Source organism: Nesoenas mayeri (genome assembly GCF_963082525.1).
Source record: "Nesoenas mayeri genome assembly, chromosome: 16".
NCBI lineage: Eukaryota > Metazoa > Chordata > Aves > Columbiformes > Columbidae > Nesoenas > Nesoenas mayeri.
The window spans coordinates 5,596,975-5,622,242 of NC_137562.1; the positions used below are offsets into that span (position 1 = coordinate 5,596,975).

General features: G+C 38.6%; 2 protein-coding genes across 3 annotated transcripts; one reads left to right on the forward strand and one right to left on the reverse strand.

Moving 5' to 3' along the window:
* Positions 1 to 430: 430 nt before the first annotated feature.
* Positions 431 to 24,868, forward strand: RTF2 (replication termination factor 2). Of its 2 annotated transcripts, none has more exons than XM_080354821.1 (9): positions 431 to 539; positions 1,604 to 1,698; positions 1,786 to 1,879; positions 2,075 to 2,214; positions 2,834 to 2,912; positions 20,041 to 20,154; positions 21,373 to 21,427; positions 21,512 to 21,595; positions 22,876 to 24,868. In XM_080354821.1, the coding sequence occupies exons 1-9, from the start codon at positions 471 to 473 to the stop codon at positions 23,058 to 23,060; spliced, it is 915 nt and encodes a 304-aa protein (XP_080210947.1). In that variant the 5' UTR covers positions 431 to 470; the 3' UTR covers positions 23,061 to 24,868. The 2 variants fall into 2 exon arrangements, with proteins under 2 accessions (XP_080210947.1, XP_080210948.1); XM_080354822.1 differs by having other exon boundaries at positions 22,879 to 24,868.
* LOC308046790 (beta-1,3-galactosyl-O-glycosyl-glycoprotein beta-1,6-N-acetylglucosaminyltransferase 7-like) lies at positions 9,449 to 12,410 on the reverse strand (the record flags this gene model as incomplete). Its single annotated transcript, XM_080354820.1, has 3 exons — positions 10,985 to 12,410; positions 10,415 to 10,510; positions 9,449 to 9,675 (listed from the first exon to the last, which is right to left on the reverse strand). Exons 1-3 carry the CDS (start codon positions 11,958 to 11,960, stop codon positions 9,449 to 9,451), a joined length of 1,299 nt encoding a protein of 432 aa, XP_080210946.1. The 5' UTR covers positions 11,961 to 12,410.
* Positions 24,869 to 25,268: the final 400 nt, after the last annotated feature.

A 25,268-nucleotide genomic window follows, 5' to 3' on the forward strand; every position in this document is an offset into this window, starting at 1 on the left:
AGGATGGAGCCAGGCTCTTCTCGGTGACAACCAGTGACAGGACAAGGGGCAGTGGGTGCAAACTGGAACACAGGAGGTTCCACTTAAATTTGAGAAGAAACTTCTTCCCGGTGAGGGTGTCAGAGCCTGGCCCAGGCTGCCCAGGGGGTTGTGGAGTCTCCTTCTGTGCAGACATTCAAACCCGCCTGGACACCTTCCTGTGTAACCTCATCTGGGTGTTCCTGCTCCATGGGGGGATTGCACTGGATGAGCTTTCCAGGTCCCTTCCAACCCCTGTCATTCTGTCATTCTATGACTGTGCGGGTGGGGGCGCTGCGGCTCTCCCTCCCGCGGGTGCAGTTGTAGCCCCGCCTCCAGGGTTGCTATGGAAACGGCGATGACGCTTTCAAATAACGCCGGAAGTTCCCTCTCCCGGAAGTGTGGGGGGGGGGGGAGGAAGCGGACCGGAAGTGCAGGGCTGCGGGGACAAGATGGGGTGCGATGGCGGCACGATCCCCAAGCGGCACGAGCTGGTCAAGGGGCCCCGCAAAGTCGAGAAGGTCGGACGGGGCGGCTTGAGGGGGCGGAGAGCGCGGCCGTGGCTGTGGGCGCGGCTCGGTGGGCCTGGGCCCTGCCCGGCGGGGAGGCCCCGCGGAGGCCTGGCCCGGCCTGCCCGTCCCGCAGCGCTGCCAGCCGGGCCTGGCGCTCCGGGCACCGCTGTGGCTGTGGCGTTGGCAGCTACAGTGTCTTCTGGAGAGCTTTTTGGACACTGGTCATTCTATTGAATGTCTGGGGTTTAGGGGCCTCCTTCTCTTAGGGCAACAGTGGCTGCTGGTAACGCTTTTGATATGTTGTTTAATAGTGTGGCCGGACTGTTGGTGATGTCAAATGCGGCCATTCTATCTTCTTGCGTTCTGATTGTCGCTTGGGCTCACCTGTTAGGATGTTTTAGGTGAATCAATATACAGTGGCATCACCTGTGTGGATAAAGACAAGGAAAAATCTCCCAGAGAGTGGCAGGAAGCTGAGGCAAATTATACTTGTTGATGAAAAAAAAGTAAATGAAATCCATCTTCTACCCACACCCAACTGTCAGAGTAGCTGTGAACATCAGCCTTTCTTTTATGGCCTAATGTGTCATCAAATTCATGTTTTTGTGCTGTAACTTCACCTAGCGTCCCAACATCCCCAGTTTGTTTGTCTTGTTATCTTGTTCTTTTCAGGAAATGGAACTGCTGGTTGAGCAAAACAGGAATGAGATGCATAACTAGAGAGAAGAGGGTAGTGGAGATCACGTGAAGGGCAAAGAACAGTAAAGAGGGAGGGGGACAGGTGGAAGTGACAAAAAAATAAGAAAACTGAATTAGAGTTAGGAAGATAGATCCCAAGTCCTAGGATGCAGAAACATGTTCAACAGATAGAGGTAGACCCTCAAAGCTGGCCATGAATTTTGCTAAAAGGTTTTGCTGAAGTTACTTTACAGAATAACTTTGAATGCAGAAAGCAGATTTGGTAAGATAACTGGGGATGCAGTTAGTGCTTCAAGTACTACTTGATTTTATCTTTAAATAGTTTGGAAGTATAAAAGCTGTTTTAAAATTACGAGTATTTTTTTTTTCTTCAGGTTGACAAAAATGCTGAGTTGGTGGCACGATGGTACTACTGCGCTCTGAGCCAAGAGAAGTTGTGCCGGCCAATTGTAGCCTGTGAGCTGGGCAGGTATAGATGTTTCCATATAGATTGCTATATTAAAGAGTACTAGTTTAAGTTATGACAAATATGACTACTAAAAATTTTATGTTACAGGTTGTATAATAAAGATGCCGTCATTGAATTTTTGTTGGACAAGTCACCTGATAAAACTCCTATGGAAGCTGCGTCACACATCAAGAGCATTAAGGTAAACAGGTTGTATCTGGTGTTAAAGGATGCCAGAAAAGTTAAAACATGCTACAAAACCTCAATTTGCTCGTGTTCTCACTATATACAAAAAGGGCTAAAATTAATAAACCACAATGAAAAAAATCTTAAGAAATATTATCATAGCTCAAAAATCATTAGTAAATAGCTTATGGTTTGCATTTTTGTTTTGCAGAATGTAACAGAATTAAACCTTGCAGATAATCCAGCTTGGAGTGGTGATAAAGAGAGTATAAAAGGTGACAAATACGATGATATCCAGTCTGCACGCTTCATATGCCCTGTGGTGGGATTGGAAATGAATGGAAGACACAGGTCAGTAAGTTTCTGGATTCAGTTTTTAGAAGTGCGTACTGTGCTAACCTCAATATAGAGCAGGTAAAAGGGTTTGAATCGATAATGTTTCAACTTATGTACTCCCTGCAAGAATCTTCCATGTGAAGAGGAGGGAGGTGGGAGCAGCTTGTGACAGTTTTGGATCAGAGTCAGTGGAACAAAGAAACTTGGTGGAAGGTGGAACCATTCAAATAATTTAACTTCTTAGTAAAACAGCCTGTGGTGATAATTCCGAAGAAACATGTCAACCTATAGCAGATATACAAAAACAGCTCAAGAGCATCTGTTTTGCTACGATCGCCTTGAGAGATTGTCATAAACGTTTGCTGAATTATACCGAGAATGAAATAACAAAACATGTTGTGGTTTAATATACCAAATATATTTCATTTTATTCATTTCATTGTCTAAATGAATACGTAGCTACTTACAGGTGCTGATACTAAGATTAGCTGCGAGGGTTTGTAAAGAGAAGGTTGGCTGTGTCCTGCTCACCCACTGCAGTGTTGTTTCAGTGTTAAATCAGCACTGCACATATATCTTTTAGACACAGGGTTTCTTAAAAACAATTGTACACCTTGTCTTCTTTTCTTTGAAGGTTTTGCTTCTTGAGAAACTGTGGCTGTGTGTTCTCTGAACGTGCTCTCAAGGAAATTAAATCGGAAGTTTGTCACAAGGTGAGTTTTTCTTCAGTTTTAGTAGCAGTGGGGTCACATATGACCTCCACAAATATATATATATATACATATGTGGGTATATATATATATACAATTGCATTCATATCCACTGCTGTAAAATCTATTTTTTAATCTGAATATGCAAATTGAAATAGAACTTGTAAAAGTTCTGTAATGTTCTGAATGGCCTTTTTAATTGAAATGTGTTGTTAAGTGGTGATAAAAATGAATATTTTTGTTCTCAGTTTGATTTTGCAATAACTACTTCAGAAGCTTAATTTTTTCAAATGTTTGGTTATATTTTCAGCTTAACAAAGGGCAGTTGTTTTTGGTTAGGGGTATTGGTTATTTTGGTTTTTATTTGTTTTCCCTGAATGCACGTGGTTTGTGTTTGTCAGTGTCCACTTTATGTATTTAAACTGATTACATTTTCAGGTTATGTTTTGATCCCTGTGTTTTTGAAGGACATTTACTGTTGTCTTTGTGAGGGGGGGAGGGCAACTCTTTGTAGAATTTTCAGTAATTACATTAATTACTCTAGAAAATACTGACTGCACTTTATTTTACAGCGCTGGGTTGATCTCATGATGTAGGTTCTTTTGTAGCTAGGAGCAATGATAAAAGTTGCAGACACTCTCTTTTTTTCCTGTCACTATTTTTATTATCAGTGAGATTTGTGGTAATAGTTGCTGTATTTAGGCAGAGTTATTTTTCAGCAAATGCTCTCATATTGGATAAATCATTCAGTATATTTGTATTAAACAAGACCTGTAAAGGGAAACCTTTCTTGGTAAATTGTTGCCGGTGATGTGGAATATCATTAGGTTTAGCCTCATATTGCTGCATTCTGTGCTAGTTTTGTTCTGTGGAATGCCAGTTTAGTCCTGATGGGTTTGCTTTGCTGTTGGCAGATACTAATTTATTTTTAATGAGGTTTTTTTTTGTCTGTGTCTTTTTGTTGATAGATGGATGTAACTTGATCAGTAAATGCAAGAATTAGATGTTTTGCCCATGGTTTGGCCAGTTTGATAATCTTATAAAAACTAAATTAATCCCATGTTTTCAGAAATTTTTAATAATCAGTATTTAGTGTAGCCTCATATTTGCATGGGACTGTTCTCACATGCACATGAATTCTTCACAATATTCAGAAGGCTGCTTCTAGAGCTAATGAAGTGGGTATAATATAATCCAGTCTGTCATCTTTTCCTTATTTGCTTTTGATGCACAAAGACAACGGTAACGAGCTGGAAGAATGTTTTAGTTCACATTTCCTTTGATTAGTGTCAAAGAGTGATTTGGTGGATTTTTGGATATGTACTAATGATGTTCTCGTTCTGAATCAAGAAGGTGACCAGAACTTCTCTAAATTGGATCACGGGGACCTGGTCGCCCTGGGTTCTGGTAGCTAACAGCTTGTTTGTAACCAAAGCACTAATTAGCAGCATTCCCCCAGCACTTTCTATCTTTGTGCACCAATGGAGCCTATAGTAAAATGAACTAGAACTAATGAAGAAGAAAAATAAATGAAGTGTTGTTGTGTATAGTGCATGTGCTAGGATTACAAATTCTTTATTGATAAATAGAATCCTCTTCTGATACGTGCTCTTTCAAAACAAAAAAACTTTTTGAAGTACAGAATGTTTGAATGTTGTGGGTTGCGATATGAGTGTTTCTACTGGTGCTAATTGGTGTATTTTAAGAATTACAATACATTTTTTGAACCGAAATCCAACCTATGGAATCCATGTGGGTCACAGCATATTTGTTTTTATTATTGCCCCCCCTTCTGTCTGCCAGTATGTGCCCAGGTGCTGATCCCTGTGTGTCCCTGACACATCTGTGTGTGTGCAGGGATTGTTATGTGGCTTCAGAGAGTGACATTATGAGAGTAGTTCAAGAATAATCCTGTACTTGCTTGTTTACGCTGTGTCTTGGGTGCCTCAGCCAGCAGAATCTGTGTTTTCGCTTCATCTCGGGGTGAGATTTTTGGATACGTGGATGTAAACTAGAGACACATCAATCTAGGAGCTGTGTGGCAGTCCTTTACCTCGCTACTGTGAAATTCAAGAAAGCTCTTTCAAAACAAGCTATTCTTGTGTATTAATGTTGCCTGTGAGCCTACAGAGCAGTCTTGACAGTCTGCTAAATTGTAAACAGCAACAGTTTCCCGAAGGACTTTATCAAACAGATGCTGTAATGACATAGTGAAAATATTCACCAGAGAATACAGATATCCAGCAGCCCAAACAACAGTTCTGCAATCCTCCTCTTTATGCTCATATACTTTAAACTAGATCATCTGAACTAGAGACTGAATGTGTATTTATGGGCTATATGATGCATATCACAAAACGTTGTGCTTCACGAAACTGTAGGAAGTGACTTTCCTGTCTTTTCCAGACCTTCTGCCTTGGCTCCTGGGAGTGCGTACCACTTGGTGGGAAGTCCCACAGACTCTTGTCTCATTGCTCAGTTTTCTTCTCAGTTTTCTTTGAGGCAGCTCATACAAAACACAGAGCAATCTGTTTACCCAGTGATATGCAGCTCACGAAATAATTATTAGAAAAACATTGAATGCAGATGCAGATTTTGTCTTAAGTCAAGGAAATTGAAAACCCCAAGATGAAGAATTTGTCTTTCCTTGGTTTATCTTGACAGTGTTTGCTGTAGCACTAGATTTGAAAGGCTTTATGAAGTCTACAGGGGAGGATCAAGTGATCTTTCTATCAGAATTCCCTTTCCAAAAAACATATTTTGCCTCAATATAAACTTTACATGAAGAGCTGACACATATTTATGTGCTTTTACTAGAATTGTTAAAAGACTGGATTGGTGCTAGCGAAAGGCACAAGAGTGTGAGAGGAAACTCATGGATGGAGGACTTTTAGTAAGGCAAAAGTACTTAATGTGTGAGGACTTCTTCTGAGTGACTTACATCTCTTGGAAGTAAACTGTTCTCGTTTCACATCTGAAGTAGCAGTATACTGGATTCAAGTTAAAAAATAACGTTAACATGTGAAAACTCTGAGGCAAACAGACACTGTAGCAGCGTTGGGAGAGATTGTCTCTTATTGCCTGAGTAGTAAATGTGTTGAACTGTGTTGCTAAAAGATAAAACTCATCGGCCAAAGATTTTTTGGAAGAGCAATGAGAACTTTTTAGGGGTGGTTTATGTTGGAGAACAAGCTTGTTAGATGAAGTGCTAGGGACAGATTTTGAAGCTTCTAACTATTTAGACTGAAAAGGGCTGAAAAGGGTTCTGACTAGGATGTTCTCACCTATTGTGTTAATTCTCCGACGGACTACTAAAATGAAAAGAACAAGCAAAACTGTTTCAACTCACTCTTCTTGTATTCAATGGGATCTTGAAGACTGTAAGTCAGTGCTAATCTAGTCTGTAGATTGTGGAGGGGCCCAAAGTGATCAAATGATTTGGAACTTCTGTTCCAACTGGTTTCCTGATCCTTGCATGGGCAATCTTCCGTGCCTGCTTGTTTGGAAGTCTGCTATTTGAGAAAAAATATGCTTTTAGCAATAATTGGATAAAGAAATTACCTAGCATTGTATAGCATCTATTTAACCTCGCTTTTGGGGTTGAAAAAGGCACCGTTACCAATTTTTTATGTTGACTCTCCTGTCTAAGAAGTTACTGTTGGTGTAATAGAATACTAGCTTGGGGACTGGATAGAGGTTAGTGGATCTGTGGTGGAAATCCTTCTCAGAGTTCTTGTAGTCACTCTGGAAGTTAAAGACAAGATTACATTTTAAAGTGTAATTTCTTATATCACTTTGAAATTTATTTTGGACTCGTTTTCAGAGTTAACAACTCTAATACACACTTGAAATAGTACCCTAACTATTAAAGTCTGTGCCATATAAAACACTTCATCAAATGTTTAACTTGGGTATGGAGCTATTGAACATGTGCCTCAGGCTTTGGAAACAGAAATTTCAGACACGGTTAATGCGTGTGCAGTGCGCTATAGGGCATAGTGTTTCCTCCAACAAGGTCACGTTGACACGATATGCTCTTAGGTCAACAGTAACCAAATTTAGTAAACGCTGATTGCTGAGACCTAAGAGTAGTGATCTTATAACATGATAACGCCTACAGAACTTAATGAACGCTTTTTATATATGTTTAAATGCTCAGCTTTCGCTGTTGCGTTACTTAAATTTTTCACTGTTGTTAGAAGTAAAACATCTTTCAAGAGCGTAATGTGGTTATGATCGCTCAGAATATTGAGTAGAATATTGTTTCTTAACGACTGAGAATGTGGTGGTTTAATTATGATTTTCCTGGGGGTTTATGTATGTAAAACTTTGTTTAAAATACAAAATCATTTACAGATGGAGGATCACGCTCCATTGCTTTTCCTGGACTGACATGGGTAAAGTTATACCTAAATTATATTTTAAGAGGGGGGTTTTGTGCAGATTTTTTTTTCCTCGGTTTAACGTGTTCAGTTTCTCCAAAACAAGCCCATGTTACGTGGTGCCTTGCTATTGAATTTATCCTTTTAATTCAATTCAGAAGTGAGACACAAGCATTGTTCTGGGTAATGGTGACAAAAGGTACAAGCCAGAAACTAGATTTGCTGCAATAATGGTAACAAGGAACATTCCATTCACGTTTTAAAAGACAACATGGAGTGGATAAATGCTAGCAATGCCCTGCAATGGATTTGGTTTGGTTTGGAGATAAATTAATTATTAATATTGCTATGATTAATACATGCTAGACACCCATTAGCTTCAGTAATGGTTTTCAAAGGAACTCTCAACAAGCTCAGAGTGAACCCGCTGCACTGCTTGTTTTTTCCTTTATTTCTCTCCATAAGAAAAGCATCTCCAGCAATATTTAGCCACAAGTCTTGGATTATAAATGCAACTAAGTACAGGCCTTTGGGTTGAGTTTGTAAGTTTCTGTAAATAAATAGGGACCAGATGGTCTGTCTTTAGGTTAAAGTTCATTTGAAAGAAAATTATGTTTCCAAGAAACTGGTGTGGGAAAATGAGCAGCACAGTTCCAGGAACCTGGGAATAAGTTTGTAACAAGAAACTTTCACGTTCTATTGTTGGGTCATTTGTTGATTCATGTAATTTTGTGGGAAAAAACACTTAATGTACAAGCCTGTTTTCCTGTAAAAACTGAGTGATATTCTGGCTGCATAGTGAAGCTTATATCTAAATTGGTCCTAGACATTTATTTATAATTTGTAGTTTCTGATTGAGTACTTTATGTACTTTATTCGTTCTCATCAGAGTTAAAGCACAATAGTTGGGACTTTATTTGGATTTACTGGAACGAAACTTTAATCTGCATTCTTGCCAAAATACTTGTAAAAGGAGATGAACAGTCTGGAATGACTTGTCACAATTCAGGTTTCTCCTGGTCTCTTCCCAGCAGTAGCACCCAACTAAAGACTTTTGGAGATGGGGTGCAGAGGTTTAATTTCATGGGAGAGTTGTCATATCGTGCAAAAGACCACAACCTACATCCTCCTGCTTCCTCATGTTCCCTCATCTTTTAGGTTGCAAAAGTGATTAATTTAAGACTCCTGAAGAGGAAAGAGCAACTCTTGCTTGGAAAAGGCTGGATCCTTGTGCTTTTGTTTTATCGCTGTTCCCTGGTTTTGCCTGCGGTGTGTGTTGAAAGTCCCTTCCTTACTGCAGAGCAGCGAGTGCTGCGTGTGCTCAGCAGAGCCTTTGGGAGCAGGATGCTCATCCTGCTTGCTGTCTGCTGTTCTTTCCAGTTGCTGCAGACTGTTGTCAGGTTCAGGGAAGTTTTGTTTCCCTCACCCAGCTACACCAGGATTGAAAGATGGCTTTTCAGGCAGTTTCCTTTGTCCCCTGGCCTCAAATTTCCTGTGTCTCCTTGCCGTAAACTGCGGAGACTCAAAAAACAAGGTCTTAAAGGTAAACGTGCATTGCAGGACCCCGCTACTGTTACTGGCACACGTGTCCTTTTCATTAAGAGCAAAGCCTGAGTAGCAGAAGCGGTGTTGCCATGCTACACAATGAAATTAGAGATGCAGCTGGACATGGGGAGAAAAGAAGTGAAATGGACGTGTCTGAAATTGGTTGTCACTTGCTCATCTACAAGCTCTGAAATTTTAGCATGAACTTCGTTGATCAAAATAATCTCTTTCATAAGACACACAGTAAACATGACTTTAAGTTGTGCTCTTCATATTTTCTTTGTTCAGTCATTGCTTCCATTTTATTTATTATTTTCATACCAGTTAGTCCTTTTTTTTTTGAGGAATATATATTTTTCCAGTTAAATAAGTTGCTTGAAGGATTGTGAACCTCCCCCTTCAGTTAGTTATAGATATAGACACATTATTTTCTTTGAGAATCAACTCATTCGCGTTTGTCGCTCTTTATCTTACTGTAATAAATAAAACCTGTTCATTTCACTGGCAGTACAGTGTCGTGCTTACCCTCCTAATGCACAGAGTGAAGTCTGGCTAAAAACGTTAATGGTTTCTGTCAGTATTTTTGAATCCTTGTTTTGATGTTAGTTAAGCTCAAATATTCAGTTTCATGTTGAAGTAGTTTTCTTCCTGAAGACGCCAGTGATCTTCAATGGGGACTTGTGCCTGGTGCAGCACTTTCAGCCGGTAGCGTCTCTCCAGACAGTCCATGACAAGGGGATATGTTGCAGGCTCAAATTTGTTGGCAAACAAATGAGGTGACTCGATAATCCACTGCAAATCCCCTAGTCCGTAGACACAAATGTCTCTGATGTAATGACCTGCAAAGGCAAATTGGAGGTATCTGAGAGCTGAACAGAATGATTTTAAACAATAGTTTCACTCCATAGTGTTGCTAACAAAAAATACTTTTCACATAAAGCATCACTGAAATATATCTAGAGGGTAATGCTATATTTGAAACATAAAGGCAAGGGTATGGTTTTGCATTTTACACACATGGATATGTGTTACCTCCAGCAGCTTCGTGTTTTGTAGTTGGACGTGGTGAAGTTCTGATCTCCTGCTGCTATTTGGGTATGTGTTTAATTGTGCAGTGTTTTCTCTGTGCTGAATTTATACAGTTACGTATTTTAATTTCTTTTTGCATGCCTTCCATGTGGTCAGCACTATTCTCCTTTTCTTATTATTGTTCAAATTGAAGAGATTTAACCCAATGTTCGTGTAAGTATCTGACAAACATACTTGTCAGGTAAGCCCCAGAGTCTTCACCGAAAACTGATCGTCACATTAATGCATTGGTAATTGGAGGTTCAAAGAGTGGTTGTCAGTATATGGATACTGTGACCATCTTTGCAATAATATATCAGAAGCTATTTAGATTGGGTTCAGTGGAGTAATTTAGTAGGACAGCTGTTTTATTTTATACTTTAAAATATGATGATAAAATATGATGATCACTGTGGCACACTTAATAGCTAGTTGAAAGCATAACATGTAACTCACAATGAATGTTAGTCAGTGAATCAAATTTGAGTTCGTGATCAAAATCCACGTTACCTTTGCAGCCTTTGTGTACAGTTCCTTCTTGGTCTTTCCATTTAATGGCTCGGATGTTTCCTTCCCAGTCTGCATTGGGTGTAGCTCCTGGAGCATCTTTAAAAACAGAAGGTTCTGATGAAATTTGGTTTTACTTATTACAGGGAATTTTTTGACTGCTGAAGATATTTTTAAATGTAGCCACGTTAAGTATGGATTTACGGATATTTACATCATAAGAATCAACATCTTTCTCGGTTTAATTGCTTTATTTTTGAATCCTTGAGAGCATGAGCTTCTACATAGCAAAAAACCCTTACTTTTTAATCAACATTTTTCTAGCCTTGTAGCTAATGGTGTGCACCATAAGTGGTACTTTTCTGGAATCCAGCTTTGCTTCTCAGCCATCAGGGGATGTGACTTTTTGCAAGGGCAGCATCAAGGCTGAAGACGTGACCATATTTATGCACTGCAACTCAGTGAAGTGGTGGCGTTAAACTCTGAACTGGAGCTCACTGGCTCTCTGTGCCAGAGGCTTTACGGTGCTGGTGGTCCAGGGGTTATTCATAGGAGAAATAACGTATGTCTTACCAGTTAAACGGTTCAGCGTGACCCAGTAGTGTTCATCCGGACTGTACGTGTCTCTTGACCATTCAAGCAAGTCTTTTGCACGCGCATCAGTCAATGTAAACTCTACAAATTCTTTAGTGAGTATGTAATAGGCAGTACCAAAATATAACGTCAAATTATAAGGAGGTTTAGCTTTTATATTCTTGGTTGGATACACGTATGACATTCCAGAATGTACATATTCTCTGTAACTAACCTGTGTCCTGTGTTTCATATGAAGTGGTTGGACCACCCCAGGAGTCATATTTTTACCATTCCATTTACTTTTGATGTATTGTATAATGTCTTTGTTTGTTTTAATGGGATAATCTTGACCACATAGATTAATAACATAGTTCCACTGAATTTTGGAACGAACGAGATCTCTCATGCAGTTAATATCAGCTTGTAATCTTGAAAATCCTGCGTAAACAACACTTTCTCTTTTTGAGGAAATAAAAATATTTTCGAAACAATTCACAATATTTTGTACAGCAGCTTTATAATCTTTTGGTGACTTTTCATCAATATGTATGCAGTAAATATTCTGAGGCATATAAATAGCTCTTAGTAGCTTTACAAACATTTCCAGCTCCTTGTGAATTGTGATAATGTATGCCAATGAGAAATTCCCTTCTTCATCTGACAGCGGTCTTGTGATAAAATGCAGAGTCTTCAATACCATGGAGCAGTTGCACGAATTCCGAATGCAGCTGAGTGGTTGAGGTTGGTGGGTATTCTGACAAAAGCTTCCAATTTTAAAAGCAGCGGTTTTGCCCACAAAAAGAGCTGAACAAAGTTCATCCGGGTAAAAGCCACACTCTGCTATATTCACATTAAATTTTTGTTGATTCGGCTCTTCAGAAAGCGTATCCTTTAGGTAGATAAAAGTGTAGATGAACACGCAGACAGCGATGCACATTAAAAATCCTGATTTTGTTGCATCGAGTGGGTTCATTTTTTATTTTCCAGGTGTCGTCTTCTCATCATAGTTTAAGTGTTCAGATTATCTGAAAGGAAAAGTGAGAGAGAGAGAGAGAGAACCTTTTTTTTTAATAGATGACATGTTACTGATACATTTATGAATGCTGAGATGACTCTTTTTCCAGGTAGGAGGAGGAGCTGTGTGTGATGCTGGTGCTGCAGGGCTGGGGTTGCTCAGGATGTGCCTTTGGTGCAGGGCAGGTTTGTGAGCTCTGCCTGCTCAGAGCTGCTGCTGCTGTTTCCTCAAGGCCTGCGGAGCCTTAAGTTCTGCTGGAGGACCAGAATTCCGTCAATTAAATCAGCAGAAAATGTATTAAATAAACAGAAGGAAGAGGCAAAAACATAATCCACAAAATACGCTTCTTTATCCTTATAAAGTCAGCAAATGTTTGTAACTCTTTGAGAGGTTTTGTGGGGTTTTTTCCCTCTGACATCTTTGCATTAGTGCTTTGGAAAACAGCATGCGACAACACTCAATTCTTATTTTGAGCCTATGTGCATATCCTGAGATAAGTACACTACTACCAGTATTAGCATTCAGAGCTAACAGTCTAATTTACATGAGCATTGGCATACAAGTTTTTCCATTGTTATTTTTTTTAAGTATGTCGTGTTGAAAAGTCAGAAGAATGAGAGTGGAGCAGTCCTGAATCCCAGATCAATTACATGGAGTCTTTATCCTTGAAGCATTTGGTATAGAGCTTCCTAGAGAAAATTCCAGGATTCGGGGAAGGCTCCATCTGCTGCCATTAATTTAACTATTAAGAAATATTTTTATTTTTTTAAAGAGACTTAACTTTCTCTTATTTAATTAATATTTTATGAAAATATGTGTTTAACCTGTAAATATTTTGTAGTTTACACCTGTCAACATGATAATGTGTTTGTTATTACATAGGAACAGATAACAAGCGTATTTGTATAAAGGTAATTTCTTCATGGGACTTATGGTGAGAAGGGTTTATGTTTTCATTCGAAAGAAGTGAAAAATACTTTCAAACTGAAAAGTCAGTATACATCGGTCCTAGAGGCTTGGAAATAAAGACAGCATTGTAGTTAAAGTAGAAATGAGGCATAGAATTTAAAAAGCATTAAAAATGTAGAATTTGAACCAAAGGAGCGGACACTCTACAATACCACAATTTAAAAATCTTATTAGGCCGTTGGGAAAGAATGTATTTATCTTACTGTCCTTACTGGTATGCACTGGATTCCATGCTGGAAGAATGCCTCTTTTCCACTGAGCATTCCAGAAAGAGGAGTTGGATGGTAGGTGGAGGGGTCATGCATTTTGCTTCCACGTCCCATCAGCAGCGCTCTCCGGTCTGCACAGGATGCACAGGCCAAAGAAAAACATCACAAAATCAGGTCCCAGAAGACTGTTTTTTTCTTCAGAGCTCCTAAGGGACACATTGACTGCATAAACAAGCGTGATGTGAGGCTCTCATCCCTTTGAATGAAAAGCTTGAGCGAATCAAATCCACATCAGCCTTTCAATATTGGGTGGAAAGGAGGAGAAAAGGAAAAGCAGTGCCAGGTGGGTGCCAGGATTTTACAGTAAACATGAAATTCTGCTGCCAGCTGACTCAGATTTGCAGAAGGGCCATTATGTACCAACCAGCAGAAGTTAGACAGGGAGTGTCAGGTAGGGAAGCACTAATTATTTTTCTGGACCTGAAGTCAGAAAAACTGTTTTATTCTGAGCGAATAATTATGGGAGCACCACTAAGGATGCTCTGAATTAGTCAATGTGATGTGGTCTCTGTGGTACATCACAGGGAAGGTTCATTCTGGGCATAAGAATGACACTGGGAAGTTATAGAAATATTTGGGACTTTATACCTGCTTAGAATCTAGAACATCTGTAACAGAACGAGCATGCTTTTCATTTTTTTTCATTAAATACATCTTGTTCCATAGGGAACCAAGCTATAAACTGTTTGTTTCATATACTTAAATGTTTATTACCCTTCAAATAATAGCTTCTAGGAATCTTTCGGGTTATTAAGTGTTTACTATGGATTTTTCCTATTGAACTGCATAGGATCTAGAAGCTATATATTTTATGGCAGCATGAAAGTACAGAAACACCCAAACAATTGCTTCTCTAGTGATAACGTGTTTCCGGGGAGTGACTAAATGCCTACGAGAACAGAATTTGACAGCTTTCAGCCGCAGGGTGTGTTATAGAATGTCAGCATTGGCTTTCGGATAGTTTTACCAGATTTAGAGCTAGAATTGCAGCTGTTAGTCCCACTGTGTATGAAGTTTGTCACTTAGAGGAATCCTCCAGTCCCTATGCTGTTGTCTGCTGTCAAGGGCTGTGCGACCATGTTTCCTTCTCCCCTCAAAGAGCAAGATATCGTAGTGTTGAGAAAATCCATTGTCCAGGCACAACCCAGGCTTTGCCTATCTGGAGTTCTAGGTTTATTATGCAAGAGTGCTATTATAGGTATTTATTGTTATCAGAATGTGCCTCTGAAACTCACCCTTTTCTGCAGTATGGATGGGTTGTCTAAATCTGGAGGATGAAGTTGGCATAATTTTCAGAAGTGCCGAGAACAGTGTTTGACATTCTTTTCAACCTGTTTGTAGGGGCGTTCAAGCACCTTTGTGGCTGCTTTTACGGGTATTACTTAACAGAAGATTGTTGTAAGCCTAAGATCCTCCATCTCAATTAAAAAGGTGAACTCTCAGGAAAAGCGGAATTATGTTTATGCTTGAAAATAAGCCTGTGAGATACCTCAGTTCATCAAGACCCCGTTAGTTATAAATACTTTGCTGTTCATTTCATTTCATGGTAACAAATCATTATACAATTCGCTGTTTCTTCCTACCAGAGGTTTTAGGACTGTACATCTAAATGTTCTGTTTTGTCTGCACTCTATTTGCCTAATGTTAATGTTTAAATAAAATTCGGTTCATATGACTTCATAATTCAGCAAAGCAAATGACAGGAACACTTAATCTTCTAATGAAACAGTTAAAAGAACCTTATTCACAATTTTTTTTTGTCTGAAAGGTATTTGTGCAGCCATTACCATAGAGATTTTTATAAGTGAATACTCAGTCCTCTAAAAACTTAATGTTAAAATCAGTGCTTTTGACTGCTTTTGACTGTGCTTTGCTTTTTCCTTAAACCTGGGCAGTATGCTGAGTCTGCTGCTGTGAGCTGATAGGCATCAAGTAAAGGAAAAAAATCCTTCCTCAAACCCAATTAATACTGCCTTAGAAATTTTAGGTCATTCTTACTTAAAAACATTGCATTGATATTTGCTGATAAAGGTTGTACAGATTTGTAGATGTTTACGTGTTCCTATTTGCTATTTTTTTCTGTTCTCCTGTTTCTTTCTATTTTTTTTTCTTCAGCAGTGTATTTGACCTCATAAGATGTTAAAACAAATACTATGAAAGCTCTTAAAACCATTAACTTGTAGGGCTGCAAAACATTAAGTTGCTTGCAACAGAGCAGGATAAGTATTTGTAAGTGTTGTGATTTTAATGATAGAAACACCACCAGTAGTAGTGACCTCCACCCTCTTGTACATCTATGACAAAGTCAAGAAAAAATAAGATTACCCTTATTTCAGATTCGAGTATTTTTAAGTGAAATGGTCTTTCTGAAGTGAAGATATTTCTCACTTTACAAAAATTAAAACAAGTTCTATTTTGATAAAGGAAAAGCAAAAACCTGAAGTCCTACAATCTAATGGATTCAGTCTTACCTTGTACAAAATTAGCCAGGAGACGGCAGCATAATTAAAACAAATCGCGAGTCCCATTGTCCTTCAGCAGAATTCAGCTGGCGTTCTCCATCCTGCCGCTTGTGTAGGGACCTTGCGTAAGTGAAAGGGGTTAAACATTAACGTGACTGTTTTCATTTATGGCTTCATCTGGCTTCCCGCAATGCTTCGCATATTTATTCTGCAGTAACGCTGTTGAGCTTCAGAAATGCCCTCTGCTTCGCAATAATGAGAGAAAACTTGAGCTTCTCCAAATTTCTGTTGCCGCTCTTCCGAGGCGACCTTTAGAGGACTGAAATCCAACTTTCACATGCGTAGAGAGCGTTGCTGATAATTATAAATAGTGTCGCTTTACCTCGGAGACTTTAACCTCTGCGCTGCTAAGGGAGTGTGCTGGATGATGAGAACTGGAAAGGAAACAGCCCTCTCCTCCTCCTCCCCCTGTTCTTAACTGTTTGCCTGCTGAAACTTTCCAATTTGAAGCAATTAAGTATAGCAAAGAATTCCTTCTAGTCATTTCTGGTAGCTGGAAGCTTAAAAGGTAAATGAAATATCTCCTTCTAAAACTCCGTGTTTACTGTGTTATTACTTTTTATAAAGGTTCTTGGGGGAGGTTTAGTAAGTGAAAAGTGAACAGCTTATATTTGCTGGAATTAGGAAGCTCTAGGGTTCTAGAAATGAGTAAGAAAGCTGGTGTGTTTGGGACACATTCAGGTAAAAATAGCGTGTTGGTCAGAAATAAACAGAGAAAACCTCAAAGTAAATGAAGGCATGGCTGCAGGTATGCAGATACAAAATTATCATTGACTCAAGGGGAAGCTCTGTAAATAGAGGCTTCTGCTTGGATGGTGTTTTTCTAGCAGGGGGTGCACCTTCTGAGTGACAGTTCACGTTCTGTGAATTATTACAGTATGTAGGAGACTTTCCACTCTTCCCAAGTTACCATTTATTCTTTGCCTCATCATATATCTGAGTAAAGTGGTAATGTCAAAAATTGCATTCATTACATCTTAAACTACTGGACTTCAAATGACTACATCACTGGAAGAATATCTCTCTTAAAACATGTTTTTAGCTAACTGTTCCAAGAGACGGTAATCATTAATACGTGAGCCTGTGTGGCTGGGAAATGAACAGCGATGTTGTTCCTTGTTCCAACAGGATGTTTGTTCCATCCTCTTTGGAAACAGCCCTGTGCAGAGGGGCAGTCGGACCGTGGTCGGACAGGTTCTGTAATCCAGTGGGAACTCTTTGGAAGAGTGTTCACGTCTTTATGCACTTCCTAGCAATAGTCATATTCAGGACTGCAGGAGTGAATTTACTGTTTATAATTTGGGAAAGAGGTTTCAGACTCATAAGACAGTAAATTGTAACGTTGTTGTAAACATGTAGATATGAAAACGTATTTGCTTGTTTATTTGTGTTGTAATAAGGCTGGAGTAGTCATGGATGGAACTATACCTTAAATGCTGTACAAAAACTAAAAATCACTGTCCAAAATAGTTTACAGCAAGAAATAAGGTACAACATTGTCTTATGTAGCTGAAACTTAAAAAGCTGTAAACTTTAGAGTTCAGGAAATCATCTTAAACTAAGATTTCATTATTACTAAAATAACCTATTGTATTTTATTCTGTAAGAAAGATAAGAAACTATGTTACCATATTAAAATGACTTGAAATTTAGAAGACCTTCATTATTTGAAAGAGTAATTTTGCTATTTTAAGTTTAAAAGATTAAATTTATGCCTAAGCTGATATGTCTTTTACACCTCATAATACTTTTGTTCTTATAATTTTAAGTCTTTGGGTCGGGGAGGGGTTGTTTTTTAGTAAGTTGATTTTTGTATGCGTGCATATGTATGTATATACACATAGAATATGTAGGATGAGACTTTGACTTGTTGATCATACCCTTGATGAAAGCCTGTTAAGCCATTCAGATATATCTAAATATATCTATCAGTTTTAAACGTGCTTTTAGATACAATTGGTGCTGCTTGTCCGGCATGTCCTCCCGTGAACATCCCACTTGCTGCAGTCCCAGACCGGCTCTCACGTTCAGACCTACAAGCCACCGTCCTAGCGCTTGTGTCCCTTTCCGAACAGTTTTCAGGTTCAGTGTGATTTGGGAGTGTCTTCTGTTCAAAGTGCTGCAAAACCATCAAGCAACTACAGTACCTTTGTATGTATTTAAAGTCCCAATATAAAAAAGGTATGGCAAAGGAGACCTTGTCATATTGTAAAACAAACATCTGCCCTGGGAGACCTTTAGTCTGAAGGAAGTATCTTTCTGAATTTACAAAACGGAACTTTCTATCCGCCTTTCATCTCAGCATTTCAAAATGTTGACATAAAAATCGTTCCTTTTTTCCATGAATAACACTTTTTTTCATCAAAATAACTCTTTGGCATCAAACCGTACTGACAATTAAAAAATGTTTGCACGGGTACGATGCAACAAGACATTGTACCTACAGGAGGTAGTAGAACCTGGGAAGGCGAAGTTGGTTCTGTGCCTGTAACTTGCTGTACTTAAAGGATATTTGGAAGGGCATGGTCTCTAATGTAATCTGGCTGTTGTCATGGCAAAAAATGACCTGTTTCAGTGAATGGAAAGTGGACACCGTCTTTATTTCCCTGTTTCTTGTAAATACTTTTCATTTTAGAACGGTTCCACCTGTGTCTTCCAGATGGGAACCTGGATTTGCTTGCTTTTTCCAAGTGCAACATTTATTGAAATTCAAGTCCTCTGATATAAACTGTTACTCGGAGGAAATGTCCACTTCTTTTTGTATGCTTAACGAAGAAAAAAAAATATTGCAGAAATGACTTTTTAAATCACTAAATCACAGAAGGTGCTGGTCCCTCACACTGTATTCAGAAAACACCCCACTAGAAATGAATGTGGTGGGCTTCTCAGAATCAACATAGCTGCCCATCCCTTCTGCCCCCCTAGGACACTGATTGTCTTGATCTTCTAGACTTCTCACTGGTATTTCCAACACTAACTCATTGAGTAGCAATGGAAAAATTTGGGCCACTCACCCATTTGTGTGTGACTTATTATTCTGCCTGCCTTACTTAATATGTGTCTTTATAACCATTGCTCCTCCTTCATCATCTCTCTGCCCACTTGTGTCCACATTCATTTTTAAACTGTTCATCTATTGAGCAGACCAGTCAAAGTCCTGTCCATATGTCCTTTCATTTGTTTAATTCCTACTGCAAATACACACATAACCTCTCACAACCTTTGCTTAGTAAACAGAAGAGTAATGACAGAGGCAGGATTATAAACTAATCTTGCATATTAACAGAAAGCTTCTGGATTTAACAAAATAAATACAAAATTAATAAGGATTGGGATCTTTGAAAAGAAAACATAGTCAATGTGCTTAGCCTCACCGAATTATTGGAAATGTGTGCGGTGCAACATCTGTGTCTTCAACCAGAACCCAAGTGTGGAATTACATGAAGCACATTACATGTATTATCCAGTTTAATTTATAAATGTAATTTGAAACTTGGTAGCGTTTAATAAATCAGATGAAGGACAGTGAGATGGCAAGGCTGGGTTAATGAATAATGCCGCTTTTATGATTCCGTTTAATCCTCGTAGTGATTTAAAAATAAATGGCGGAATGGCATAATGCTTAGACCTTAATCAAATGTATTCATAACCAAAAAAATAGCAGAAAGTACTTCAGTGTTTTCATTTTTAGCTATGGGATTCAGAAAATGGAGTAGATTCTAGTTAGGACTTCCTTGTTTAATCTGGTCACTGTGCATTTGATGTTAGTGAAACAAGGAACCCATGAGCAGAAAACACACAATGGGACCTTTTCTTTAAAGAAAAAAAATAGCTAAAAGTGTTGTTTATAAAGGACTGATAGTGAAATCAAGATGTAATTTTCTTAGGCCTATTGCCTGGAATAGGGCTTTGAAGAAAAACAAGGTATTTTCGTGTTTCTGAAATTCTTTTTGAATTTGCTGTGCAAATTGATACGTGAGCTGCTTTTAAATGTGGTTACCAAAAGTCCTCCACTCACTAATAAGATGAGTATTTATTCTCCTTTTTGTGAAGAGTGATGCTGTCAATCGCTATTATTTTGTTCTGTGGTAAAATCAACTTTGACACTTTAAGTGAAAAGATCTATTAGACTGTATTAAAAGAGCAAGAACTATTGGAAAAGATGCAGTGGCAAGGGGAAGGATTGGAGAGCTTAAACACAGACTTAATTCCAACAAAGGTTTACCAGCATAAAGGTCTTGAAATAAATGCTAGTTTTGTCTTTTTGTTTTCTTGAAGTGTGGCGTTCCCTTTCAAGAGGAGGATGTGATTGTCCTTAATGGTAATAAAGAAGATGTGGAAGTATTGAAGAAAAGGATGGAGGATAGAAGGCTTAAAAGTAAATTAGAAAAGGTAATATTTTTAAAACAAAATCGAAAGAAGTCTTGTCTGTACTGCAAAGTGCTCTTAGATTGGGTAGCTTTGTCTGCTGATCTTCACGCAGCTGCATTTACTCAATAAGCTGTGTTGTACTTTGCTGCTACTTCTACAAGTAATGAGCTTGTGTGCATGTTTTGCTAACAGCATATTGAAGGTGGATGTACTGAAGCTGTCCTTTGACCGGCAGGCAATGCTTGCTGCTCTGAAAATCACAGAATTCAGTGCTGTGGGGAAAAAGGACAATGTGGCAGCTGTCCCTCAGGTTAGAGGGTTTTTTTGCATTGACACTGGAGGGTTTGGGACCAGTGACCCTCTGCCTCCACCTCCTGGCTGAGCTTTGCAGCAGCATCTGCTATGGCAGCTTTATTCCTGAAGCATTAATTGTGTGCTCAGCAGCATGGATTCTCCTAATTTTTATAACGCGTTTCAATATATTTATTTTCTTTGAGTTTGTGTAGCTTTCTGGAAATATCTACAGCATTCTGAGTGTATACAGAGTCAGCTTTTGTGATAATAATGCCGACGACTGTTTTAATACATCTTTCTTTTTCAGCTTGGAATTTATATAATCAAAGCCTGTAATGGGATTCTTGTTGCTGTTGTTTGGGTTTTTTGGTGTTTTTTTAATCTGGACAAACATAAATTAACTTGGAAAATCTGTTCCACAGATGCTGTTAAGAAATTTAGATTGACTCTTTGTATCTTTTCTTCCCAAGCAATCCTGCAACAAAGGGCCTGGTTATTGAAAGTTACCCAGGGGGCACTAAATGGATATGAGATGCAGGATTATGCTGAAGTTTTTATTGAAAAATATCTATATTGATTACAGTTAACTGTGTCCTCTGTAATGTTGTGTAATTTACTGTCCTGCTGTGTGCATTCGGAGTTATCAGATTATTTTAATGATAACACGCACTACCCCCCACAAAGTACACAAACCAACATACCATATCCTGACAGTTTAGTTTTGGCCTGGCACAATTTTCTTTAAGGTAGCTTCAAGATTCCCAAGGTTATTATTTTTCCGTATAGAAATAATACCAAAAATGTGGAGCAATATTGTGGAAAGAAGAGTTCCATTGCGTAAGACATAAAAATGTACTAAAAGGGATTGTGTGTGTCTATCAAATACAAGTTGGGAATTGTGTGTCCTTTAAGTACATGACCAGGTTTCTGCTTGTGTTATTTCAGAAGTCGAAGAAATGTAAGGCAGCCGAATCAGCTTCTCAGCAGGACAGCGCTGCAGGTAACGTCACAGCTACGAGACGTGGGACCTTCTGAGGCCTGAAGCAGAGTCATGATTTCATTTTTTCTTTCACGGATTGTCCAGGTCCATCAAAGGCGAAGAGTGGAAAGGATTGTATCAAATCCAGTTCTGGGGAGAAGAGGCAGATTATCTTCACCAAAAGTTCAGGTTGGTGAATCTGGGAATAGTTAAATGATGAACTGTTGATAAACTGTGTGAGAAGCGGGGAGAATTTCCATCAGAGGTGCCTTGCCTCCTCCCTACTGCCTGCATTTATAAAGAACAGACTTTTAAAGATATTTCAGTCCACATGATTATAATTGCTTGTGGATGTTTAGAAACCTAGTAATTCTAATATAATGTTTGCTATATTTTTCTTTTCCAAGTGTGTAAAGGAAAAAAAAAATGCCTTTTGAAATGTCAGGTCCTTGATTTATGTTTCTAGCAGCTTTTATATCAACCAGCAACAGAATAAGAGGAGAGAGGGAAAATAAAGAAAAGAAATCCATGGACTGAGGAATGCCAGTAGCACAGGAGTTAATTTGTGAACACAGCGCCCTGAGGTTTCTGGACTTGCAGCATACATACTCATTCTGTCAAATCCAGCCTTTGGTAATTCTTTCCAGGCAACTATTAGTGGCATTAAAAGCAGCATTCTCCAAATATAAAAAGGATCTGATCTATGCTGATTTAGGATTGCATATACAATTCTTATAACTCCATGAAGAAATCAATTAAGTACTTTTGCAGACGTGCTCCCTACAAGCTCTTTACATGCCATTTTGCCCAAGTTAAACTAAATATATAGAGTTTCTGCAGACTTCTGTGCATTCATTTCTTTGCACAAGAGACTTGGCACATGCTTCATCTTTGGAGAATATTAAATAGTTGTTCAGAAAGAGAAGCGAGGGTTGGAAACAGAGGGATGGGCACTTTCCTACCCAAATAGAAAATGATGCAGACTATTGTTATTGGTCATAAATGACTTTGCAAAGAATAAAGGGAGGAGATAGATTCCCTAGGGACAGTATGTCACAAGTTTAGCTTTTGTCATTTGATAGCTAATTTCCAAACAATACTTCGGGGTGGTGGAATACTTTCATGTTTCTTTCTTGAGACTGGAGTTCAGAGCCAGTTTTCACTCAGAGAAATAAATGTTGTCAATGCTGAATTACAGTGCAAGGCTTTACACAAATAGGAAAGAATTCCTCTCTCTCCAAGATTTCTAAATTCATTTTGAGCATAAATTCTAACAGCTAAGGACGTGTTTGCTGTTAGGAACATGTTTGCTATTCAGTGCAATTATGGGATATATTTGTGATCGCCCTGAAAAAATACACTTAATTGCTGTACATGTTATTTTTAAATGCTTTTATCCATCCTTATTTAAATATTTTTATCAATTTTAAGCTGTTATTGCACGCTTCACTCTATTCCTCTTTCTCTAGCAGATAATGGAAATTCGTCCGTACCAGGAAAAGTCAATAAGGCTTCTTCTACCACCAAGAGATCTATTGCGGACAGCGAGGAGAAATCTGAAGCATACAAATCTATTTTTACATCACACAGCTCCGCAAAACGTTCGAAGGAAGAGTGTTCCAATTGGGTTACTCACACCGCGTACTGCTTCTGAAACAATGATGAGCCCGATCCTAATATTACTGCTTTCCTTCCCCGAGGCTTTCTCTGTACAACTCTGATACACAACTTTTCTTTTAATCTGGTATTATCTGTTATTATTCCGTTTGCAAGTTGTTTATAAACTTGTGGATAGCTAATGAACTTGTTAGTTGCAACTTCTGTTAAATAAGAAATAGAGTGTTAGAAGCCATGTTGTATCAACAAACCTCTTTCTAAAATGATGGATTATTTGCACAAAAATGTTTCTTTTCTCCTCCTGGTTGGATGCTGTCATTCTTCATCACACGAGTTTGTGTCCTCAGTAGTACGAGTGAGGGCAGCAGGATTTGCCTCCTGTTCTCTTCTGCTGAGCTGAGCCACAGCTGTAATTATAGCATTCAACATATTAGTAGAGAAATTTAAACCTTTTGAAACTTTCTGACAGTCAAAAGAGCAATAACGCTTGTTATTTGGACCCTCAACTGGGCCCTCAGTAGAACTAGTTTGTTTCTTAAAGGTTCTGTAGGTGTTTTCAAGTAATCTGCCTTTTGATGGAATATATGAAAGCATAATCTTGAAAGCATCTGTACAACATTCTTATTGTACTTATTGTTGTAGCCTGTTTTTAATAACAGAGTATTCACTTGTAAAGCATTATCTATAAAGACGAGCCTGTAATAGGCTATTTTTTTTCCCCCAGAAGGTTTTGAGGGGTTTCTTTGTGGGTGTGGGTCTTAAAGTTAGAAGTATCAGGTCTGAGCTTGCTTTCTTTTGTCAGAGGATCAGAATACAGTGGGAGCAAAGTATGAGTTTCCTTTTCTGCTGAAACAATAAGATTCTGTGTACATCTCTGAGGAGCAATTTGCCATTTTGAATTCAGCAGCTTACCACGAACATAGAAGCGTTTACATAGGGTGAGAGAAACCCGGGTGGTGACAGAAGAGGAGGAGGCGGATCCGCACTGGCTTTTTGGGGAGAAACGACGGGGCAGCAGCGTCAGGCAAGTCAAAGCCCTGGTGGCCGATGGAGGGAACCCCCAGGGCTGGAATGAGCTGCCGAGGACGTTTCTCTTTCGCTTCTCAGGCTGCTGAAATGTGCTGCTTTCACAACATCTCTAGTACACATTGTTTTATTTTCTGACATAAAATTCTTAACAGCAAACAACTATTTGACTGTTAATTGCTTGTTACAGAAAGATGCTAAGCATAGTATGTCGCTCAGTTTTATCCCCACGATGTTGATTTAGATAGAACTTGCTTTTGTCTTATGGCCATAACACTTCAATTGAATAGTTACACATGTGCTTAATTTGTCAGCATTAGAACAGAATAACCTTTTATGGGCTTTCCTTTGGCCCTTTTATTATTAGCTTTTTTCCAAGCGCAGGAATCCTTTTAAAATGTTAATGTTCCATAGCAAGGATTTAGTGGCTGAATATTTGAATCCAATAATACCTACATGAAATAACTAGAGGGAGAGATGGAAGCTTTTCACCTTCCTTTCTTCATCTTTTAAAATTAAAATATGCTTTTATAATCCTGGCACAAACTAACCAGAATAGAAATGCAGAAAGTAGGAGGCTTTTAAAACCACTGCATGATGTTACATTGTTACTTTTGTGTGTGAAAATGATTAATTATCCTCATAATTTATTTTTAAAAGTGTCCCCGTTTATAATTGCCAATAGTTAACTGGAGATTCAAATGCTGTGTTTATATTTGCGTAGGTGGTCTCCGTGTTTCAAACATGTTGAATGAAACTACTAGGATTTTATTGCTATTTTGATAGGTATAATTAAAAATTGGCTTGTTGTGGAATTTATATAGTGGTAAGCATTTTTGTTTTCCACAGATGCGAATGCGTATACACAGCACATCAAACAGTTTGAGGTTTACTTGAGCTTCCAAGAAGCGCTCAGCCACATTTTGTATGCACGTCTAGTAATCACCTTTGTTCTCCCTGTTCTGTGTTCTTTTCATTATTAACCTTTATTATTTGTTAGTTACAGATAATGAAATTACTGCACTAAAAGATAGACTATAGTAGGCCCTTTATTTGCGGTCTAATTCTCTTTTGACAATAGATGTTAAAGCCCTATTAGTGTTTTATAGGAGTGCGCTCTTCTCTTTAAATCAGTTATAAATCCTAAGGGGAATTAATGCTTTTGATTTAGCTATTACTTTGCTAAAGAATATAAGAAAACATAATACGCAGTTTTTCT